The sequence below is a fragment of the Aquarana catesbeiana genome, linkage group LG07, assembly GCF_042186555.1.
Source record: "Aquarana catesbeiana isolate 2022-GZ linkage group LG07, ASM4218655v1, whole genome shotgun sequence".
NCBI classification, from domain to species: Eukaryota; Metazoa; Chordata; class Amphibia; order Anura; family Ranidae; genus Aquarana; species Aquarana catesbeiana.
Genome location: NC_133330.1, coordinates 324,480,061 through 324,500,860, shown reverse-complemented (window position 1 = coordinate 324,500,860; position 20,800 = coordinate 324,480,061). Strand labels below are relative to the sequence as shown.

Sequence of the window (20,800 nt, the reverse complement as noted above, 5' to 3'; positions counted from 1 at the left end):
ATTGGGATTTTTATTTTTATCATTGATTCATTCCTCTTCCAATTTTTTTGTATTAGTTAATTTTACAATTTATGTTTGTGGTTTAGCGCAACTTTATTTACAACTGTTCATTTGAGACTGTATATATCCTACAGCATAGTTGCTGTCTTTTAGGATCCAAAGAATTTATAGCACAGTTTCTTTTCTTGTTTTATGTTGCCTGCAAATTTTTACCTAAAATTGCACCTGAACTGGACCCAAAATCGCACAGGACCCTTTTTTTAAACCGCACCGCGGCCACCCCTCACATGTGTGAGCTGGCGTCATTGAAAGCCTGTCCGATTGCCATGTAATGCGAATTTAATGCAGTTAAAAAACTCATCCAATTCATAAATACAGTATGTGAACCGAGCATGAGTCAGCTCAGCACAGAGCCGTGCCAGGAATGTATTCTCAGCTGTGCATGGTGCAGTTCAGTCTACAGAAACAATGACAGGCTGGGAGAAGCAATTTTTGACAGAAGCGACAAATATACCTGTCAGCTATTTTTTCATTTTAACTTTACTTACGTTTTTTAAGCAGAATAAATTTCAGCTTTCACCTTTTCGCTGCCAGGTCCATTCAGACCTGACATTGGGGGGGGTTGTGTAAATCTAAAAAGCAGACTCCTGCCTGTCAGATGTAGGCATTCAGGTGGCTGCGCTTCCACACACACCTGGTATTTTTTTAAACTGAAATTTAGCATTTCCTAGACCTTTGCGGTAATATTCTGTGAAATAAAAAATTGGAACTACCACTATTTTATTCTCTAGGGTGTCTGCTTTCAGAAAATATATAACATTTTGGGGGGTTCTATGTAATCTTCAGGCTTAAAATGATTTCTGTGTGCAAAAAATGCAAAAACGGCTCTGGCAGCCAAAAGGGTTAAAGGTTACTATGTGACTATTACCGGTACTTGTTCTGGCATTACCAATTTGTTCTCAGATTGCGTATAAGAAAAGCGACTTAAGCCAATAGTGTGTGTTCTGGTAGCAGCAAGTTCTAGCAAACTAGTGTGAGAGAAGTGTGTTCATGACCTGCCTTTGTTTTCATTTGCAGGACTGAAAAAACGTACAAGGAAAGCGTTTGGTATACGGAAGAAAGAAAAGGACACTGATTCCACGTAAGTACATCCCCTCTACTGTGTGTGCTGTATGCCATGATTTATCAAAAAGCTGTAGATGAGGACTTCTCTGCTAGATGGAGAAGTCTAAACAAGGCTTTAACAGGGCTCTAATTTGTTGGCCTTCCTTGTAATGGGTTTTATAAAACTTTTTCCTGCTCTTAGCTACACATGGATTACTCCGTAAGTAGAGAGAGAGTTGCATCCTCATGAAGGGACACAAATCACCACAATACTAAAACTTTCATTTATTTATATATTGAACTTTATATGTTAAAAACAAGGTAGTCAAAAATACAGTCAAAGAGGCTAAAATATGCATTGAAGCAGCACTCAAAATTTCAAGTCCTGAGCTACTAGCCAGGCCTTAAGAGTTACTCGCCGCCAGTTGCCCCACCCAACCCCTACCCTGCCCCTAATTCCACCCCTAAACACGCCTTTGTAAATTATTTCATGAAACTGTTAAATGTTTTATGCAGAATTAAGTTACAAAAATAAATATTAACAACTTTATCTGTGCCCATCTGTGCAGCATATCAGTACCCATCATCAGTGCTCATCAGCGCAGCCTATTAGTTCAGCCTCATTGGTGCCCATTAGTTCAGCCTCATCTGTGCCCATCAGTTCAGCCTCATCGGATCCCATCAGTTCAGCCTCATCAGATCCCATCAGTTCAGCCTCAATGGTGCCCATCAGTTCAGCCTCAATGGTGCCCATCAGTTCAGCCTCATCGGTGCCCATCAGTTCAGCCTCATTGGTGCCCATCAGTTCAGCCTCATTGGTGCCCATCAGTTTAGCCTCATCGGATCCCATCAGTTTAGCCTCATCGGATCCCATCAGTTCAGCCTCATCGGATCCCATCAGTTTAGCCTCATCGGATCCCATCAGTTTAGCCTCATCGGATCCCATCAGTTTAGCCTCATCGGATCCCATCAGTTTAGCCTCATCGGATCCCATCAGTTCAGCCTCATCGGATCCCATCAGTTCAGCCTCATCGGATCCCATCAGTTCAGCCTCATCGGATCCCATCAGTTTAGCCTCATCGGATCCCATCAGTTTAGCCTCATCGGATCCCATCAGTTTAGCCTCATCGGATCCCATCAGTTTAGCCTCATCGGATCCCATCAGTTTAGCCTCATCGGATCCCATCAGTTTAGCCTCATCGGATCCCATCAGTTTAGCCTCATCGGATCCCATCAGTTTAGCCTCATCGGATCCCATCAGTTTAGCCTCATCGGATCCCATCAGTTTAGCCTCATCGAATCCCATCAGTTTAGCCTCATCGAATCCCATCAGTTCAGCCTCATCGGATCCCATCAGTTCAGCCTCATCGGATCCCATCAGTTCAGCCTCATCGGATCCCATCAGTTCAGCCTCATCGGATCCCATCAGTTCAGCCTCATCGGATCCCATCAGTTCAGCCTCATCGGATCCCATCAGTTCAGCCTCATCGGATCCCATCAGTTCAGCCTCATCGGATCCCATCAGTTCAGCCCCGTCCGTGCCCCTCTGTGTAGCCCCGTCCGTGCCCCCTCTGTGTAGCCCCGTCCGTGCCCCCTCTGTGCAGCCCCGTCCGTGCCCCTCTGTGCAGCCCCCTCTGTGCAGCCCCGTCCGTGCCCCTCTGTGCAGCCCCGTCTGTGCCCCTCTGTGCAGCCCCATCAGTGCCCCTCTATGCAGCCTCATCATATTATTGAAGGGGTGGGGCTGTAAGGTAAACAAACAGTTTTAATGACTTGGCTATGCTGTCTGGTAGGGGTGCCTGCATTATACTGAACAGAATAATACACTTTTTGGCTGGTAGGAAAGCTTGCATATGTGGATTTCAACTGTGAATTGCTAGGTGTTATGGGGGTAAAATGGCTTTGATTTATGAGAAGTTTTAGCACCCTGTCCCTAGTGTTGTGGTATGGGTGATGACTCAAGCTTATATTTGTTTTAAAAGTTTGTGGAACTTTAAACTGAAGCTTGTTTGTATTTATTGGCAGAGTTTTGGGGATTTACCAACTGAAAGCATACTATTAATATTCTGTTGCTGTTTTGGGAAGTGACAGGTGTTTCTTTTTTTTCCCTAATTGACTTCTTGTTTTTTTATTCCTGACAGGGGATCACCAGACAGAGACCCTGGTGTAAGTAAAGACCTTTTATCCCCTTTTGTCCTATTGTAATTTTGTTCATTTTTAGTTCACACAAGAGCTTCTGTACCTTCTTGTGAATTAGGTTCTGTTCCACTTTTTTTGATCCAGAGGGATGTACACAACTGTGTTTTGGGATATGTTTAAAAGCTTATTTATAAAAAAAATTAAAAATTGTGACACTAAACACACACTTTACATTGCAAATAATGAAGTGCAGCACTAGGTTGTGCACAAAAAGACCCTATACATAAATGATGTGTCAAAGTGCAAATGTGCAATTCAGTGCAATGAATGTGCAATACTATATACAGCCAAAGATTGGAACAATGTCAAAATGTGCAATTCTATGCGATTTTCTTGCAATAAAGAAAACAAAAAATGCATACAAAGAAATGCACAGGCGTGCATAAAGTGCAATATAGGTGCAAAAAAGGTAAACCAAGTGCTTGACACCGTGATACCCGTTGCCTCGTTAGGATAAACCTCCCTTACTCAGGGGGGTCAAACAGCACTTAGTAGGATCGAGGATCCACTGATGGAGTACTCTGGTGCCCCCCTCCGAAGAGATCCGTGCACATCAGATGGTAGCAAGACAGCATCAACGGCAGGAAGTAATAATATGCGGAAAGGAAAAAAAACTCCAATAGTGTAGAGTGTCTCTTATGGCGTTTTATTGATAAAAAAAAGCTGCAATACTGCATACATAACACTTTAGAGAGAGTTCTCCAGTTCAAGTAAACACAAAAATGTTCCTCGCAAGAAAAAAATCCATACAGGTCCGGGTCCGTAAAATCAAATCGCACATGCGTAGAACGTGTGTGCGTAGCGTCCCGACGATCGTTTCGTCATATGTGACGTCATCAGGGGTACGCCTACACGTCTGCGCCTGTGCTTTATTTACCATATTGGCAAAACGGGGGAGCGCTGCCATAGGTTGCACAAAATGATACAAAGAAGCTCATTGGATAGGATAAAGCCATCCTGAATGAGAAGGCTTTAAGTAAAAAGTGTATCCATTGGCCCAGGAAGGCACGGACTCAGCTCAATTACCAAAACTAAAGTAAACGGCGCATACTGCCATCTCGTGGGGGCATTAAATATCCACATGAACAATTGCAAAGGCTAGCTGCCCCGTGTTGCCCACAGGTCTTACACTATTCAGCAATACATACATGGTTTATAATTAGGAACAAAAGGTTAACATCAAATGTATAAAGAATAAAAACTGAATATATATACATATCAGTAAAAATATATATGGAAATAGGCGTTGTTTCATACATGAGTTGAATGAGAAACCCATGTAAATTTGAATATATACAACACCAAATCATGAAACTTTTGTGTGAGAACTAAAATTTAAAAATTAAGACTAATAAAAGAAATCAAAATAGGCTCTAAAGCCTATATTATAAAATATCTTTATATGTGTGTGTGTGTATGTGTGTGTATATATATATATATATATATATATATATATATATATATATAAATAAAAATTAAAACAAACGTTAAAAAATATATAAAAATAACACCTGCTCTTGTGCACTCAAAATGGGGGGAGGGGAGGAAAAAATAACGGATGTAAGCAGTGGAGGGGACGTCAACCATTATTAATAAAACAGTTTACAGTTGATGTCCCACTCCACATTTAAACCATTTGGCACATGAGACCCCAATTTATATATCCAGTTTGTCCCAGCCCTTCATATAGCCCGCCTCCCATTACTACCACGCCAGTGGGGTACATATTTCTCCAATGTGATAAAGGTGGTGCCCCTAGGGTCCCTATTGTGTATTAAATCATAATGCTTTGAGACATTATGTTTGTCAAAACCTTTCCGGATATTGGTTATGTGTTCCCCTAGTCTGATGTGTAACATCCGAATAGTGCGCCCTACATATTTGTTTGCTCTACTGCACATTAATCGCATAGAATTGCACATTTTGACATTGTTCCAATCTTTGGCTGTATATAGTATTGCACTGAATTGCACATTTGCACTTTGACACGTCATTTATGTATAGGGTCTTTTTGTGCACAACCTAGCACTGCACTTTATTATTTGCATTGTTATCTGGTGCCCAATATCTGGGTTATAGTGTACAGCTGCAGGTTATATTTCACCATTTAAATATCACTCATTTTTTTTCACCTACCAAGCGCAGATATGATTTTACATTTACACACTTTACATTGTCCCTTCTATTTCTGTATACAATGTATGTGGATGATGGCACAGTAATTATTTTAATTTAAAAAAAAATCCAAATACCTTTTTCCCAATCAATATACAGCTGTCACATGGCCCAGATCTTTCCCAGCCTGTCTGCAGGGAAACATAAGCAGGAGGAGCTTCTAGTCCACATGTTCAAAATAAAAAAAAAAAACAGCCTTTGGAATAAAGAGTAAAAATAAATAATATCAATAAATGTTTTAAATTGTCATACAAATATATATTTGAAATATAATCTCTATTATTTTTTGGCAATAACCTGGTGTAAGCGGATTTCTACCAGTCACAGGCCTGTGTCTTAGAATAACAGGGAGGTGAAGCCTCCATTAATCTACAAGAAGGGAGGGAGTGGGCTGTCATTTACCACTGTGTATACACCCGCATGTGTGACTCTATAGTCACATGGGCTGCTCAGATGTGATAGGGAGGAAATGCCCACCATAGAAACTCACTTAAAACTGAGCATGTGCAGAGTTGCCACCACAGCTACAAAATCCCCGACTGAATTGGGGACATGGACAGAAGGGGGAGATAGAGAGCAGCAGGATCAACCAGGTTTTTTGCAGATTAAAGAAGACAAATCTCATAGTGACTAAGTGAGGATGAACAGCATGTAATACACAGTTTATTGATAGTTTTTTTTATGATGTGGGTTTAGTGACGCTTTAAGCCAGTGTTTGATTAGCAGTCCTGTCAGTTTTACTATTTAGGATCAATATACAGCCGACAAAAAGCACAGATGGTATTGTTGCGAATGCATATGTATTTATTAAAGCCCAACTCCAGGTAAAAAAAAGTTTTCCCACGTAGTGGGGCTGTGTTGTCTAGGGGTGAGAAGCAAGCAATATACTCACCTGATCCTCTGCTCCACAAGCAAATGGCGCCCCCCACGTTCCAGTGTTGGATTGTTCCAGATGGCCTCACATCCAGAGCCCGTCTTTAGATGTGGGGATAATCACAACAATCCACTGCACAAGACCGCGGGGGGCAATGACCACAGGCACGGGTCTTGTATGGGGAGAAATAGGTAAATATATCTCTGTTCTCCAACCTCCTAGACAAAAACAAGCAGTTAACCTGTGCAGTGTGGAAATAGGCCCACTGTGTGGGAAAACAGTTTTTTTTGCCCAGAGTTGGGTTTTAAAGCGGAGTTCCACCCAAAAGTGGAATGTCCGCTCATTTGTCTCCCCCCTCCGGTGCCACATTTGGCACCTTTCGGGGGAGGGGGTAAGCGGATACCTGTCTTTGTCTTTTGTTCCCACTTCCGGGAGCCACAGCTGCGGCTGTTGATGTCATCGCTCGGCTCCCTCCTCCTCCTCCTTCCCCTGCCGCCGGGCCAGAAGGAGAGAGGAGCCGAGCCTCGCCCATGCGCAGTAGGGTTCCCGGCGTGAAGCCGTAAGGCTACACTGCCTGGTTCCCCTACGCGCAGTGGCGGCGGCAGCACCCAACAGCTGATGGAAACATCGGCTGCGTTGCCCACATCGCGGGACTCCAGGACAGGTAAGTGTCCTAATAATAAAAGCCAGCAGCTGCAGTATGTGTAGCTGCTGGCTTTTAATTTTTGCAGCGGTTGGCGGACCTCCACTTTAAGCTGAAGCACATTCTTCCATTCATGCTATACAGCACAGATAGACAAATCAAATTTTTCAGTTGTGATAGACGAGTGACAGGACCACCCACTGAGCGAATTTTGGGAAGTTCCTCAGGAACTGGCAGAAATTCATACAGTAAATGGCACGCTCACAGGTCTACTGTTAGATGCTAAATAATAACACTCTGCAAAGTTTGCTTGATCCTGTATTCCTATGAAATGTTATTTTTACTGATTTAAAGGTTTGCTTTGCATGCAAACACTTCACTTAATGCTGTATTCTTGCAAAACCATAAATAAATTGGATTTACTGTAATTACTGCTGAATAAATCCTTATAAACCAATAAGAATATAGGTCTCCCAATCACATGATAGCCTTTGCTTTGATGATGTTATTTGATGAATGTTTGCTTGATGCTGTGTCCTTATAATCTCATAAAGGACTGATTTCACCATAGTCCTTGCTGTGCCACAAATCCTTATAACATGCCTTCTAGTGCGGTTAAACAATTACTCAAGCAATCCTACGTGAGATCAAACAGCAAAAGACAAAGTTTTATTTGTATGTGTGTGTGTGTGTGTGTGTATGTGTGTGTATATATATATATATATATATATATATATATATATATATATATATATATATATATATATATATATATATATATACACATACACATATATACACACACATACACTGGGGCAAAAAAGTACTTAGTCAGCCACCAATTGTGCAAGTTCTCCCACTTAAAAAGATGAGAGAGGCCTGTAATTGTCATCATAGGTATACCTCAACTATGAGAGACAAAATGTGGAAACAAATCCAGACAATAACATTGTCTGATTTGGAAAAAAATTATTTGCAAATTATGGTGGAAAATAAGTATTTTGTCAATATCAAAAGTTCATCTCAATACTTTGTTATATATCCTTTTGTTGGCAATGACAGAGGTCAAACGTTTTCTGTAAGTCTTCACAAGGTTGTCACACACTGTTGCTGGTATGTTGGTCCATTCCTCCATGCAGATCTCCTCTAGAGCAGTGATGTTTTGGGGCTGTCACTGGGCACCACGGACTTTCAACTCCCTCCAAAGGTTTTCTATGGGGTTGAGATCTGGAGACTGGCTAGGCCACTCCAGGATCTTGAAATGCTTCTTACTAAGCCACTCCTTCGTTGCCCGGGTAGTGTGTTTGGGATCATTGTCATGCTGAAAGACCCAGCCATGTTTCATCTTCAATGCCCTTGCTGATGGGAGGAGGTTTGTACTCAAAATCTCACGATACATGGCCCCATTCATTCTTTCATGTACACGGATCAGTCGTCCTGTTCCCTTTGCAGAGAAACAGCCCCAAAGCATGATGTTGCCACCCCCATGCTTCACAGTAGGTATGGTGTTCTTTGGTTGCAACTCAGCATGTGTTTCTACCAAACAGTTCTACTTTGGTTTCATCTGACCATATGACATTCTCACAATCCTCTTCTGGATCATCCAAATGCTCTCTAGCAAACCTCAGATGGGCCCGGACATGTACTGGCTTAAGCAGGGGGACACGTCTGGCACTGCAGGATCTGAGTCCCTGGCGGTGTAGTGTGTTACTGATGGTAGCCTTTGTTACGTTGGTCCCAACTCTCTGCAGGTCATTCACTAGGTCCCCCTGTGTGGTTCTGGGATTTTTGCTCACCGTTCTTGTGATCATTTTGACCCCACGGGGTGAGATCTTGTGTGGAGCCCCAGATCGAGGAAGATTATCAGTGGTCTTGTATGTCTTCCATTTTCTAATTATTGCTCCCACAGTTGATTTCTTCACACCAAGCTGCTTGACTATTGCAGATTCAGTCTTCCCAGCCTGGTGCAGGTCTACAATTTTGTTTCTGGTGTCCTTCGACAGCTCTTTGGTCTTCACCATAGTGGAGTTTGGAGTGTGACTGTTTGAGGTTGTGGACAGGTGTCTTTTATACTGATAACAAGTTCAAACAGGTGCCATAAATATATGTAATGAGTGGAGGACAGAGGAACCCGTTAAAAAAGAAGATACAGGTCTGTGAGATCCAGAAATCTTGCTTGTTTGTAGGTGACCAAATACTTATTTTCCACCATAATTTGCAAATAAATTCTTTCAAAAATCAGAATGTGAAAAAGTATTTGCCTCTTCCTGATTTTTTTTTAATTTATTTTTGCATATTTGTCACACTTAAATGATTCAGATCATCAAACAAATTTTAATATTACACAAAGATAAACCGAGTAAATACAGAATGTAGTCTTTAAATGATGGTTTAATTTATTAAGGGAAAAAAAGCTGTCCAAACCTGCCTGGCCCTATGTGAAAAGGTAAAAGTAACCAAAATTATTCCAAGAGCACAACAACGTCTCATCCAGGTGGTCATAAGGAACCCAGAACAACATCTAAAGAACTGCAGGCCTCAGTTAAGATTAGTGTTCACGATTCAACAGTAAGAAAGAGACTGGGCAAAAATGACATCCATAGGAGGGTTCCAAGGCCAAAGCCACTACTGACCAAAAAGAGCACAAAGGCTCATCTCACATTTACCAAAAAACATCTGAGTTATCCCCAAGACATTTGGGCAAATATTCCTTGGACCGATGAGGCAAAATTTTAACTTTTTGGAAGTCTACATCTGGCATGAAACGTAACACAGCATTTCATAAAAAGAACATCATACCAACAGTCAGACATGGTGGTGGTAGTGTGATAGTCTGGGGCTGTTTTGCAGCTTCAGGACCTGGACAACTTACCATAATTGATGGAACCATTAATTCTGAGCTCTACCAGAAAATCCTGAAGAATGTCTGGCCATCAGTTCCTGACCTTAAGCTCAAGTGCACTTTGAGTATGCAGCAGGACAGTGATCCAAAACACAACAGCAAGTCCACCTCTGAATGGCTCAAAAGAAAAAAATGTAGGTTTTGGAGTGGCCTAGTCAAAGTCAGGACTTAAATCCAATTGAGATGCTGTGGCATGAATTTAAACAGGTCGTTCATGCTGGAATACCCTCCAATGTGACGGAATTAAAACAATTCTGCAGTGGGCCAAAATTCCTCCACAGTGATGTGAAAGACTCATTGCCAGCTATCGCAAACGCTTGATTGCAGTTGCTGCCAGCAAGAGTGGCACAACCAGATATTAGGTTTGGGGGAAATTACTTTTTCACATACAGCCAGGCAGGTTTGGACAGATTTTTTTCCCCTAATAAAATAAATCATAATTTTTACTTACCTGAACCCTGGCTTTCCAGCGACGGGGATGAGCACACCGGCTCCAGCTGGTGTCTTGGGTCCTGATTGGATAGATTGATAGCAGCGCAGCCATTGACTCCCGCTGCTGTCAATCAAATCCAATGACGTGGGAGCTGGGGGGCGGGGCCGAGTCCTGCTGTCTGTGTCAATGGACGCAGCAGCAGGACACGGGAGCGTGTGCCCGCACAAGTGTCCCGAGGGAGAGCGGCTCTCCGACAGGGCAATTGAGAAGAGCAGGAGTGCAGCTGAGGGACCACAGAAGAGGAGGATCGGGGCCACTCTGTGCAAAACCAACTGCACAGAGGAGGCAAGTATGCCATATTTTTATTTCATTTTTATTTTTTTAAACAAACCTTTACATATCCTTTAACCAGCAAGCCTGTAAGCACATAGATCACACTGATAATCAGGGCAGCATATCAATAGTGCCCATCAGTGCGTATTGGTGCAGCCTCATCAGCGCACATCAGTGAAGAAGAAAAATTACTTATTTGCAAAATTTTATAACCGAAACTAAGAAAAAAAAAAAAAAAAATATATATATATATATATATATATATATATATATATATATAATTAGGTTTCATTTTTTTCGTGTTGTTTATCAAAAAATAAAAAAATCCATTGGCGTTTACCACCAAAAGAAAGCTCTATTGGTGTGAAAAAGGATAACAATTTGCAATTTGCAAGTGGGACAGCACTGAAAGCTGAAAATTTGGCGTGGTCAGGAAGGGGGTGAAAGCACCCAGTAGGCAAATGGTTAAACTATGTCCCAAATGAAATCCTTGTATGTCCTTAGAACAAAAATGCAAAAAATTATGTATGTGGGCATGATAGTCTTATGCTGCGTATAACGATCGGACATTCCGACAAAGAAATCCTGTGATTTATTTCCGACGGATTTTGGCTCAAGCTTGTCTTGCCTACACACGGTCGCACAAATGTTGTCGGAGATTCTGATCGTCAAGAACGCGCTGACGTACAACACATACGACGAGCTGAGAAAAATTAAGTTCAAAAGTCAGTAAGGCTCTTCTGCTTGATTCCGAGCATGCCTGGAATTTTGTGCGTTGGAATTGTGTACACACGATCGGAATTTCCGACAACGGATTTTGTTGTCAGAAAATTTGTGAACTAGTTCTTAATTTGTGTTGTCGGAAATTCCGGCAAAAAATGTCCGATGGAGCCTACACACGGTCTGAATTTCCGACAACAAGCTCCCATCGAACATTTTTTGTCAGAAATTCTGATCGTGTGTATGCGGCAATAGAGTTTGTCAAGGTAACAGACATCTTGCTAAATTTGGCCTTGGCAACTAGGCTTCAATGACCCCTGGCGATGAAAGGGTTACACATGACACTTTAGTAGTACGCTAAAACCGTCCTTGTTGAATGATTCTGGTAAATCAGGTTAGGGAGTCTCTGAATCAAGACCTTTTTCTGATGAAACAGTGAGCCCAAATCGATAAAAAGGAAACGGTGCTTTTATTCCATACACTGCAGTGGAGAAACACAATAACACAGTTCTCAATAAAGCAGTAAAGTGAAAGTGTTTCTGAGGTTACATCTACAGGCTATACAATTTTATACGTATAAAAATAGGCATAAGGTCTAGGCGTGTTATAGGTGTGACCGTATAGTTTAGTCCAATCAGCATTCATATCTTAGTAGCAAGGGAACAGTTAAATGGGTGTATACATCATGTGACTGGCAAAAAAATAGAATTCAGCAGTATCTGATCAGTTCAGACTGGTTTTGGTACGAAAGCCTATTTTGAGCAGCTTTCTGGGTTCTTATCAGTAGTTTGTGTCATCACATATCTAACAGTTTCGATTTCCCAGGAATTGAAACAAACCATCTAAGAAGGAAAAAAACGAATCAAGCATATTATAAATTCTTAAAGTGACAGTCTCTCATATATATATATATATATATATATATATATATATTATAACTCTCAACATTATCAGACCTCTATAATTCTACTCAAATCTAATACATTGGAGTTAATTTACTAAAACTGGAGAGTGCAAAATCTGGTTCAGCTCTGCATAGAAACCAATCATCTTCCAGGTTTTTTGTTGTCAAAGCTTTAAAGTGGAAGCTCAGCCCAAAACAAAAGTCTCTAAATCTACTGGCAGCCACAATCGAATTCTAGCCCTGTAAAGCAAAAATCTCTATACATACCTTTTCCGACGCCGCTCCGGTCCCACGCTGAGCTGTCAGCGGTGGCTTCTCTGAGTAGGAGTGTGCAGAAGAGGCAGCCGACAATGGAAGCTCCATAGTAAATCTATGGGTGACTTCACTTCCCAAGCATTTCCCAGCTGTTGTCGGCTGTGTCCTGCACAGAGCATCCGTCGCTGAAGACCGGACCGGAGTGGCTTCAGAAAAGGTATGTTTAGCGAGTTTTGCTTCACTGGGCTAGGTAGGTTAGTCTTAGATTGTGGCTGCAAGTAGATTTAGAGATTTTAGTTTTAAGCTGAACGTCCACTTTAATTGTACAAGCTGAAGTTAGAAGCTGATTGGTTACAATGCACAGCTGCACCAGATTTTGCACTCTCTAGTTTTAGTAAATCAACCTGATCTCTTCCCCCTGTTCACAGCGCTATGTAAGGCATGCAGAGAGTGGACACAGACTGCTCTCCTGTGTGGACAGCCGAATGTACACTGACCCACCTGTCTATTTACACCCGACTGCCATCCGATTCACCTGACAAATGGCGATTGTATCCCCATCCATCTGTTTTTATCTGATCAGATGTAGGCGGGTATAAACAGACACATGTTCGTTTACACCCGCCTCTTCATAGAGAAGAATGGAGGTTCTGATCGCATACACCTGAAAAATGGACAGGTGGATCTGATTGGAACATTTGTGTGAAAGGGGCCTTAATTACAAAACGGGTCTCTTCTGCAATAGAGAGCCTGCTTGCTCCCAGTTTTTTCCTTTTTCAGTTTATTTCTTTAAAGCCCATCCCGGGCTAGGCACCTGTGCCATACCCTGGTATGTTTTACTTTTCTTTTGTAAATTATACTTACTGTGGTGGGTGTGCCTGGATGATGACATCAGTGATGTACTCTTCATCTCTGAATGAAGGTCATTGTGGCGTATCCCCCCCAAGCAGGTGGGGTCACGACACTCAGCACTCACAGTATTTCCTCAGTCATCTAGGTTGAGTGATGCTTAGCGCCATTCAACCTGAAAAACTGAGGACGTCTTGTGGAGAAAAAGTTCTGTGTGGTTCAGCACCAGATTGAAGATAATTATTGCCTATTTATTTTTATCACCTATCAGGAGTCTGTTGAAATTTTAACACATTTCCCCATAGTTGGGCCTTCATTATTTTTTTATTTTTTTAGGAGCATAGTTTAATCCGCTCCTGACTGCCTATACCATATATGTGTGGACCGTTTGGGGGAGATTTACTAAAACTGGAGCACATAAAATCTGGTGCAGCTGTGCCAATCAGCTTCTCACTTCTGCTTGTTCAATTAAAGTGATTTGTAAATTACCTATTCAGTTTAAAATAGAAATGAAAGGCAAACATTTTTGTAAATTTATAAAAAAAATTAATACCCTTTTGTTATTTATTTTTATTGTATTTTTTTACTTTTTTATTTTTATTTTTTTATACTGATCACATTCCCTCTGTTTTCAGTTGCATTAAAGCTGGGGGGAGGGGGAGGAGAAGCAGCAGCACACTGAGCTTCCCATTGAATGGCTGTGCAGCGGGGAGGTGTCAGGACAAGCCTGATCATTGGAGGAGAGCATACTGAGTTCCCAGCATAGCTAGAGAACTAACCTGCTTAGTGTGGTCAGTTTTTAATAGAAAAGCAAGGGGACTGCAGGAACACCAGGGATTTCACACACAGGAAGCAATACAAAGAGAAAAGGATACTTTCTCACACGAGTACATGATACTGTAGGCACATATCAGGGATATGAAATGTTGGGGGAACAAACGCTTTAAAGAGGAACTGTAGTCTGCTCACATAATTTGTAATAAAAACATCTTTGCCATTCTGAAGCTTCCCTCCAACCACTTTGCATATTATTTTATATATACTGTGATTCTGTACTTGCCAAATATGCTGCAGAAATCTCCCTCCACTGAGTCTGGCTGCATCCATTTTTACTGTGGGCAGCTAAAGCTGTTGCCTGTTCACTTCCTGGATTTACACAGAGACACACCTCCAGCTTTGCAGCTCTCATTGGCCCTCTTATGACTCATCCCCCCTCTCTTACTGTCAAACTCTCACCAGAGTGAGAGAGAGAGCTGTGCATGATGTCATAAGCCTAGGCTTTTTACCAGACAAGAAACAGGAAGTGGGCTGTACAAGGTATTTACTGGCAGAAAAAAAGTTTTACTATTCAAAGTTAAAACAACAACAAGGGCAGAAGATTTAATAAATGGAAAGTTGAAAAAAATGACTGAAGGTCCGCTTTAAGCTTTAACCATAAAACCTGAAAGCTGATTGGTTTCTATGCAGAGCTGCACCAGATTTTGCACTCTCCAGCTTTAGTAAATAACCCCCCTTTGTGTTTTTTTAGTGTTCTAATTATGACATTTTTTGCTCTATTGCAGAAGAAAGCCAATGGGGCACCAAACGGATTCTATGCAGAGATTGACTGGGATCGATATGTAAGTTTGCTTTAATACTGGTGTTTGTTCATGTGAGCTCTATATGTTTATCTGTGTGTAGAAGAACAAATGTGTGTGTTATATTTTTTTTTTAGAATTCTCCAGAGGTGGATGATGAGGGATACAGTATCCGACCAGACATGGAGCCTGGCTATATCCTTTTTCTTTTGCAGCTCAGACCTGCTGAAAGTTCCCCTCGTCTCCCTTTTTCTTTCTTATCTGCGCATTCTGTCCTAATTCTTTTCTTTATTGAAGTATTTTCTAATTCCATCAATAATAATACCTTCTTGAATGTGTTAACTCGCCTACAAATAGCTGTTTCCTGGGATCAAAAACTATTTGTATTACCCAATGAATGTCGACGTTTATTTCAAACTTTTAAACAGATTGAACATGAAAACGCGCTGAAAGTCTAGAATCTAAATTCATGTTAGAGCTATGAAATGTGTTCTTAAAGTGATTGTAAACAATCCCCTTGTAAAACAACCCATGCAGTTTAAAATGGAAATGAAAAGCAAAACATTTAAAAAAAAAAAAAAAAATACAAATACCTTTTTTTCCCTTTTTTATAAGTGACCACATTCACTCTGTTCTCAGCTGCATAAAAGCTGGGGGGAGGAAAAGCAGCAGCACACTGAGTTTCCCAGTGAATGGCTGTGCAGCGGGAGCTTGTCAGGGACAAGTCTGATCATTGGAGGAGAAGAGTACACGAAGTTCCCAGCATAGCTAGAGAACTGACCACGATGTGCTCTCCTGCTTAATGAGGTCAGTTTCTAGTAGGGAAGCAGAGGGACCGGCAGAACACCAGGGATTTCACACAAAGGAAGCAATACAAAGAGAACAGGAGACTTTCTCATACAAGTACATGGTACAGCAGCCACATATCAGGAATATGAAGTGTTGTGGTAACAAATGTTTAAAGCTAAACTCTATAAAGCTATAAACATTTCTTTACGATAAGTCCCTTTATTCCAGTTATGTATTTAATGAAAAAAAAAGTATAATGTATGTTAAAGTGGTTCTAGGAGGTTTATTTTTACATTAATGCATTCTCTGTATTAAGGTAAAAAACTTTCTGGATGCACCTCACCCCCCTGTTTTACCTGAGCCCAATCTCCATCCAGCGATGTGCACAAGAGCAGCAGCTCTCCTGCCTCTCTCCCTCCTCCCATTGGCTCCCACCGCTGTCAATCATAGCTAGTGAGGAGGAGGCAGGGGCGAGTCGTCCTGTCTGTGTCAATAGACACTGACTGGGCAGCTTGGGAGTGAGCCCACATGAGCGCCTCTATAGAAAGCTGCTTTCTATGGGGGCACTCGGTAGGGGGGGGGGAGAGGAGGAGCGCCATCAGGGCACCCGAGAAGAGGAGGATCGGGGGGCTGCTCTGTGCAAAACCATTGCAGAGAACAGGTAAGTATAACATGTTGAGTTTTTGTTTTGTTTTTTTATTTACCCTTAGATTCACTTTATATTTCACTGTTATTATAAAGTGGACACTTTATTCCCAACCACCCTACCCTTCCTTCCCTCCCTGAAGCCATCCTTATCTTTAATTAAAAAAAAAAAAAAAAAAAAAAAACCTTTATACGTTTTTTCGGCAATCTTTTGGTCATTTGGTGGTCCTTCTTCCTAAACGGAGGGGTGCTCATATAGTGACGTTTAAAGGCTCCTCAGTCTGGGACTACTGTGCATAAGTGTGCGCAGCCTATTGCATTAGGGTGTGCACCCTTAAGCTCAAACACAAATGCATGTGTATGTGTCTACATATATATGAACCCGGCACATTGATCTCCCATTGATCTCCCTGCTGGCACAGTGAAAGAGAAGAGCATAAACACTTTTCTTATGGCAGAGCAGGTAAGAGGGAGATCTTTACCATGTTCCAGCTGCTACACAGAGCGATAACACTAATGCGCATGGGGTGATTAGGGTGTGCCCGGGCACATCCGGCACACCCTGTGCGCACACCTATGCTACTGTGAACAAAGTTTGCACAATGACTTGGCTGTGACATTACCAGCCTACACCCACAGAAAGTGCATTAGGTAATGTTGGGCTTCAGCCTGATGATTCTGCAAGGGACAATGCCAGAGAGGCGGGGAGTATTGGATCAGGATTTCCCTTTAAAATTTTCATTAAATGACAACTGGAGTTTTGCTTTCAGGGTCTTTTTACCTTCTTGAATAGCCATGCAGAACAAGGCAGGGACAGGATTGCCCTTCACTTTGAAAATAGACCTTCTTCAGCCATTATTTTCCTACCCCCAACCATCACATTGTTAAACACTGTGAACTGTGTACATGGAGGCTGCTTGTAGAATCAGGGTAGACTATTAGGTAATTGTTGGAGAAATGACACAGGATTCTGGGATTTGCAGTCTGAGAAGCTCCAGCATGTGTTTTGTGAGCTGAGGAAACTGTGTTTTATGGTTTCTCTGGGTTTGGTAGTCCTGGATCAGGGCCCGGAGCTTGAAGGCTCCAAAGAGTCTTGGGATGGATGGAACCTTCAATCCTGTGTCCAGGTTTTCCTGTTGTTCTACTGGTTGTGTTTGTCCGGGTGCACACACTCATTATAAATTAGGTCTGGTGAGAACTATTTGGGAGAGCTGTGTGCTTTAGCTAGGAGGGGTGACCTCAAGAAACCAAACCCTATGTTGGGCGTCCTTTTTGCCCACAGGACCGGGAAAGTCGCGACAGCTACCCGGGTCCGGAGAGACCGAGAAAGCTGAGGTGGCTATTGAATCCACAGAGGGGGCTGGAGGGAGTCCTGCATTCCTGAGGAGTGTGTGAGAACCCAGGGTGCTGGGAAAATCCTACCAGGGGGCTAGGAGTAAGCCCATGCAGCAGGGTGCTGAAACCAAGGCTGAGAGAGAGCTGGGAGGGCCCGTGGTCTGGGAGACCAGTGAAAGCAGCGAGGGTGCTAAAACCAAGGCTGAGAGAGAGCTGCGAGGGCCCGTGGTCTAGGAGACCAGTGAAAGCAGCGAGGGTGCTAAAACCAAGGCTGAGAGAGAGCTGCGAGGGCCCGTGGTCTGGGAGACCAGTGAGAGCAGTGGCGCTGCTGACAGGAGAGCTGGGTGGCTCTGCATTTTCATTTAACCACTTGCTGGCTGGCCCATAGTAAAAATACGTCATTACTTTGATGTTAAATACAGGGGTTATGGGCAGCAGCTAGCTGCCATAACCCCTGTATCATTTTTTACTATGGACGATTCCGCATTGACTAAAAGTGGTCCCCCGGGCGCATTCACTACAGGATCACTTTGAGGCGGCGGGAGAGGTAAACCTCTCCATAAGTCGTAGTCCCCCCCACCCCACCGCCGCTTTTTGGTAATTTCCAGGCTAACTGGAGCCGTCGGTAAAGCCTGGATGCGTTCCAATGCGGCCGTTTGCTGGGAAGGAATTTGGGTGAGGACAATATGGCCCCCACTCGTCTCTATGCCCTTGAAAGACCGGAGCGAACTTTAAAATCCCTTCCGGGTTCTCAGGCAAAAACAAAAAAAATCTATATTTCTAGTGCAAGACCTCTTTGTAACTCTAAATATGTAACCTGTAAACATTTTTAAAGCGTGTGGAGATTCTTAAGTACCGTAGTGTGTTGCCAATCCACGAGTGTGCACAATTTTTAAAGCCTGACATGTTGGGTATCTATTTACTCAACGTAACATAATCTTTCACTTTATACAAAAAATTGGGGTAACTATTGTTTATTTATTTTTTTATTCATTAAAGCGTATTTTTTTTTCAATAAAATTGCGTTTGAAAGACCGCTGTGCGAATACAGCGTTAAAATATTGCAACACCCACCATTTTATCCTCTAGGGTTTCTGCTAAAAAAAATTTGTGAATCTGAAACCTAAGCCGATTCTTCAATCGGCTGTCGGGTGCTGGCCCCGCCATCTTGACTAAGGCAAACCGGTAGTGAAGCCTTGCGGCTTTACAGCCAGTTCTTTACTGCGTATGCGCAAAGCCCGCTGCATTTTGTGAATGGGCCGCAGTCTTCTGGGAGCTGTGAAGTGTCCTAGAAGGCTGCGGGGCAGTGGATACATGTCAAAACCAGGTACCCGCTTCCCCCTCCGGCCCAATAGATGCAAAATGTGTCAGCGGGGGGGGGCAGACAAGCAGAGCTTCCCCTTTTTGGGCGGAGCTCCGCTTTAAATATAGTTCCCATCTGACATGGACTTACTTTACAAATGCATCTACCATGAGAGATCATATTACACTATTTTATATACAGTAAATACACTATATTGTCAGAAGTTTTGGGACACCTGCCTTTACACTTTTTGGACATGGGGATTGTCCCTGCAAGTCTTTCTAAGTGTTCAATTAGTCCCAATTATCACTTGACAAAGGTTTTTGTCAAGAAGTGTCTAGTAATGTCAAGATCTATTCATCTACCTGCGTCACGGCTTTACGGGATGCCAACTGTATTATTTGCACATTTTCCAGAGATTGTAGAGTGATCTTTAACTTTGATTTACCTACCAAAGGAAAACACTTCTACTCCTCAAGTGAATCGGAGGAAGAGCAAGAGTCTCGCAAGAAATTTAACATCAGGATAAAGCCTCTTCAGGCAAAAGACTTGAGAAGTGCTGCAACGGTGGATGAGCTCAAAGCATCTATAGGAAACATAGCGCTGTCCCCGTCTCCTGTGGTAAGGCTTTTTTATGTTGTCCTTGCAACATTTGCGGTTGTCTGAGGATGGTACACCCTCATTGGGTTTGGGGTGATTTATATATATATATATATATATATATATATATATATATGTGTGTGTGTGTGTGTGTGTGTGTGTGTTTAATATAGGTATTTCTTTTTGGTTCCTGTAATAAAAATATAACCTATCACAATTCATGTCCAGTCTGTTCTGCTCACTTAAAGGAAACATCGGCTCTGCCAACCATGCAAGCATATCTTTCCACTGTTAGATTCAGCTGAAGGGAGTGGTACTTCTGATTGGCGAGAAGCATGTGACTCGCTCTTCTTCTTCTCGTGTGGCAACGCTGGTGCCTAGTGATTGGCCCAGCCATGTGAGGTTGCGGAAGCTCCAACTAGAGATTTTATACTTCCAACTGAGCACTCCAGCTCCGTCTGGTACTGGTTAAATGATGATATATTGGAGCCCTGGTGCCCAACCTGCCGCCTAAGATCCTCCAGCAGCTCCTTTGGTAAATGATGTGCAGCTCTCGGATCTCAGCAGTTTGCAGCGGGAACATTGATTGGGTAATAGTATTGAGCTCTACTAGCCTCATGTAACATGTCCCTAGTTTCCTATTGTACTCTGTAGCAGTGGCGCTATATTTTTTTTTGGGGGGGGCGCCAAACTATACCCCCCCCCCCCACAGTCGGTCGGGTTAGCCGCAGCCCCGCCCCCGCAGTGCTCTGTTTCCCGAGCCCACCCTTTTTTGAAGCCAATTAGAACCTCAGGCTTCCATCATGGGCTTGTAAAAAATCAATGCGTCCCACATCCTGTGTGTAGATTAGGGGCCGGGTGCATATGGGGGGGGCGGCGCCCCATATGGATGGGCCGTCACTGCTCTGTAGCATATCCCCCAGCCAAAAATGTAGCATATCAACACTTGTTTCCTCTATTAGGTCTTCAGTTTCTGACAGCCCTCTCAAGCATTACATATATGGAACTTTACATGCAACCCTTGGCCATTTAAGGCCACCTTTAGCTCATAAGTTGACAACCACTGTATTAGAGCATTGCTCATCGTATATCTAAGGAGTAGAGTGCTGTCCTTTTCCCTTTTTGGAAATTTATCCTTATTCCTGGTTCAGGTGGAACTTTTT

The 20,800-nt window shown here is 42.5% G+C and overlaps 1 protein-coding gene across 1 annotated transcript in view; it reads left to right on the top strand.

Moving 5' to 3' along the window:
* Nucleotides 1-20,800, top strand: part of SGIP1 (SH3GL interacting endocytic adaptor 1) — a 235,218-nt gene that overhangs the window by 74,321 nt on the left and 140,097 nt on the right. The window contains exons 2-6 of the mRNA XM_073593786.1: nucleotides 1,078-1,141; nucleotides 3,243-3,267; nucleotides 14,951-15,007; nucleotides 15,103-15,160; nucleotides 19,486-19,658. Coding sequence (XP_073449887.1) covers nucleotides 1,078-1,141; nucleotides 3,243-3,267; nucleotides 14,951-15,007; nucleotides 15,103-15,160; nucleotides 19,486-19,658 — 377 coding nt within the window. The remainder of the gene's footprint in view (nucleotides 1-1,077; nucleotides 1,142-3,242; nucleotides 3,268-14,950; nucleotides 15,008-15,102; nucleotides 15,161-19,485; nucleotides 19,659-20,800) is intronic.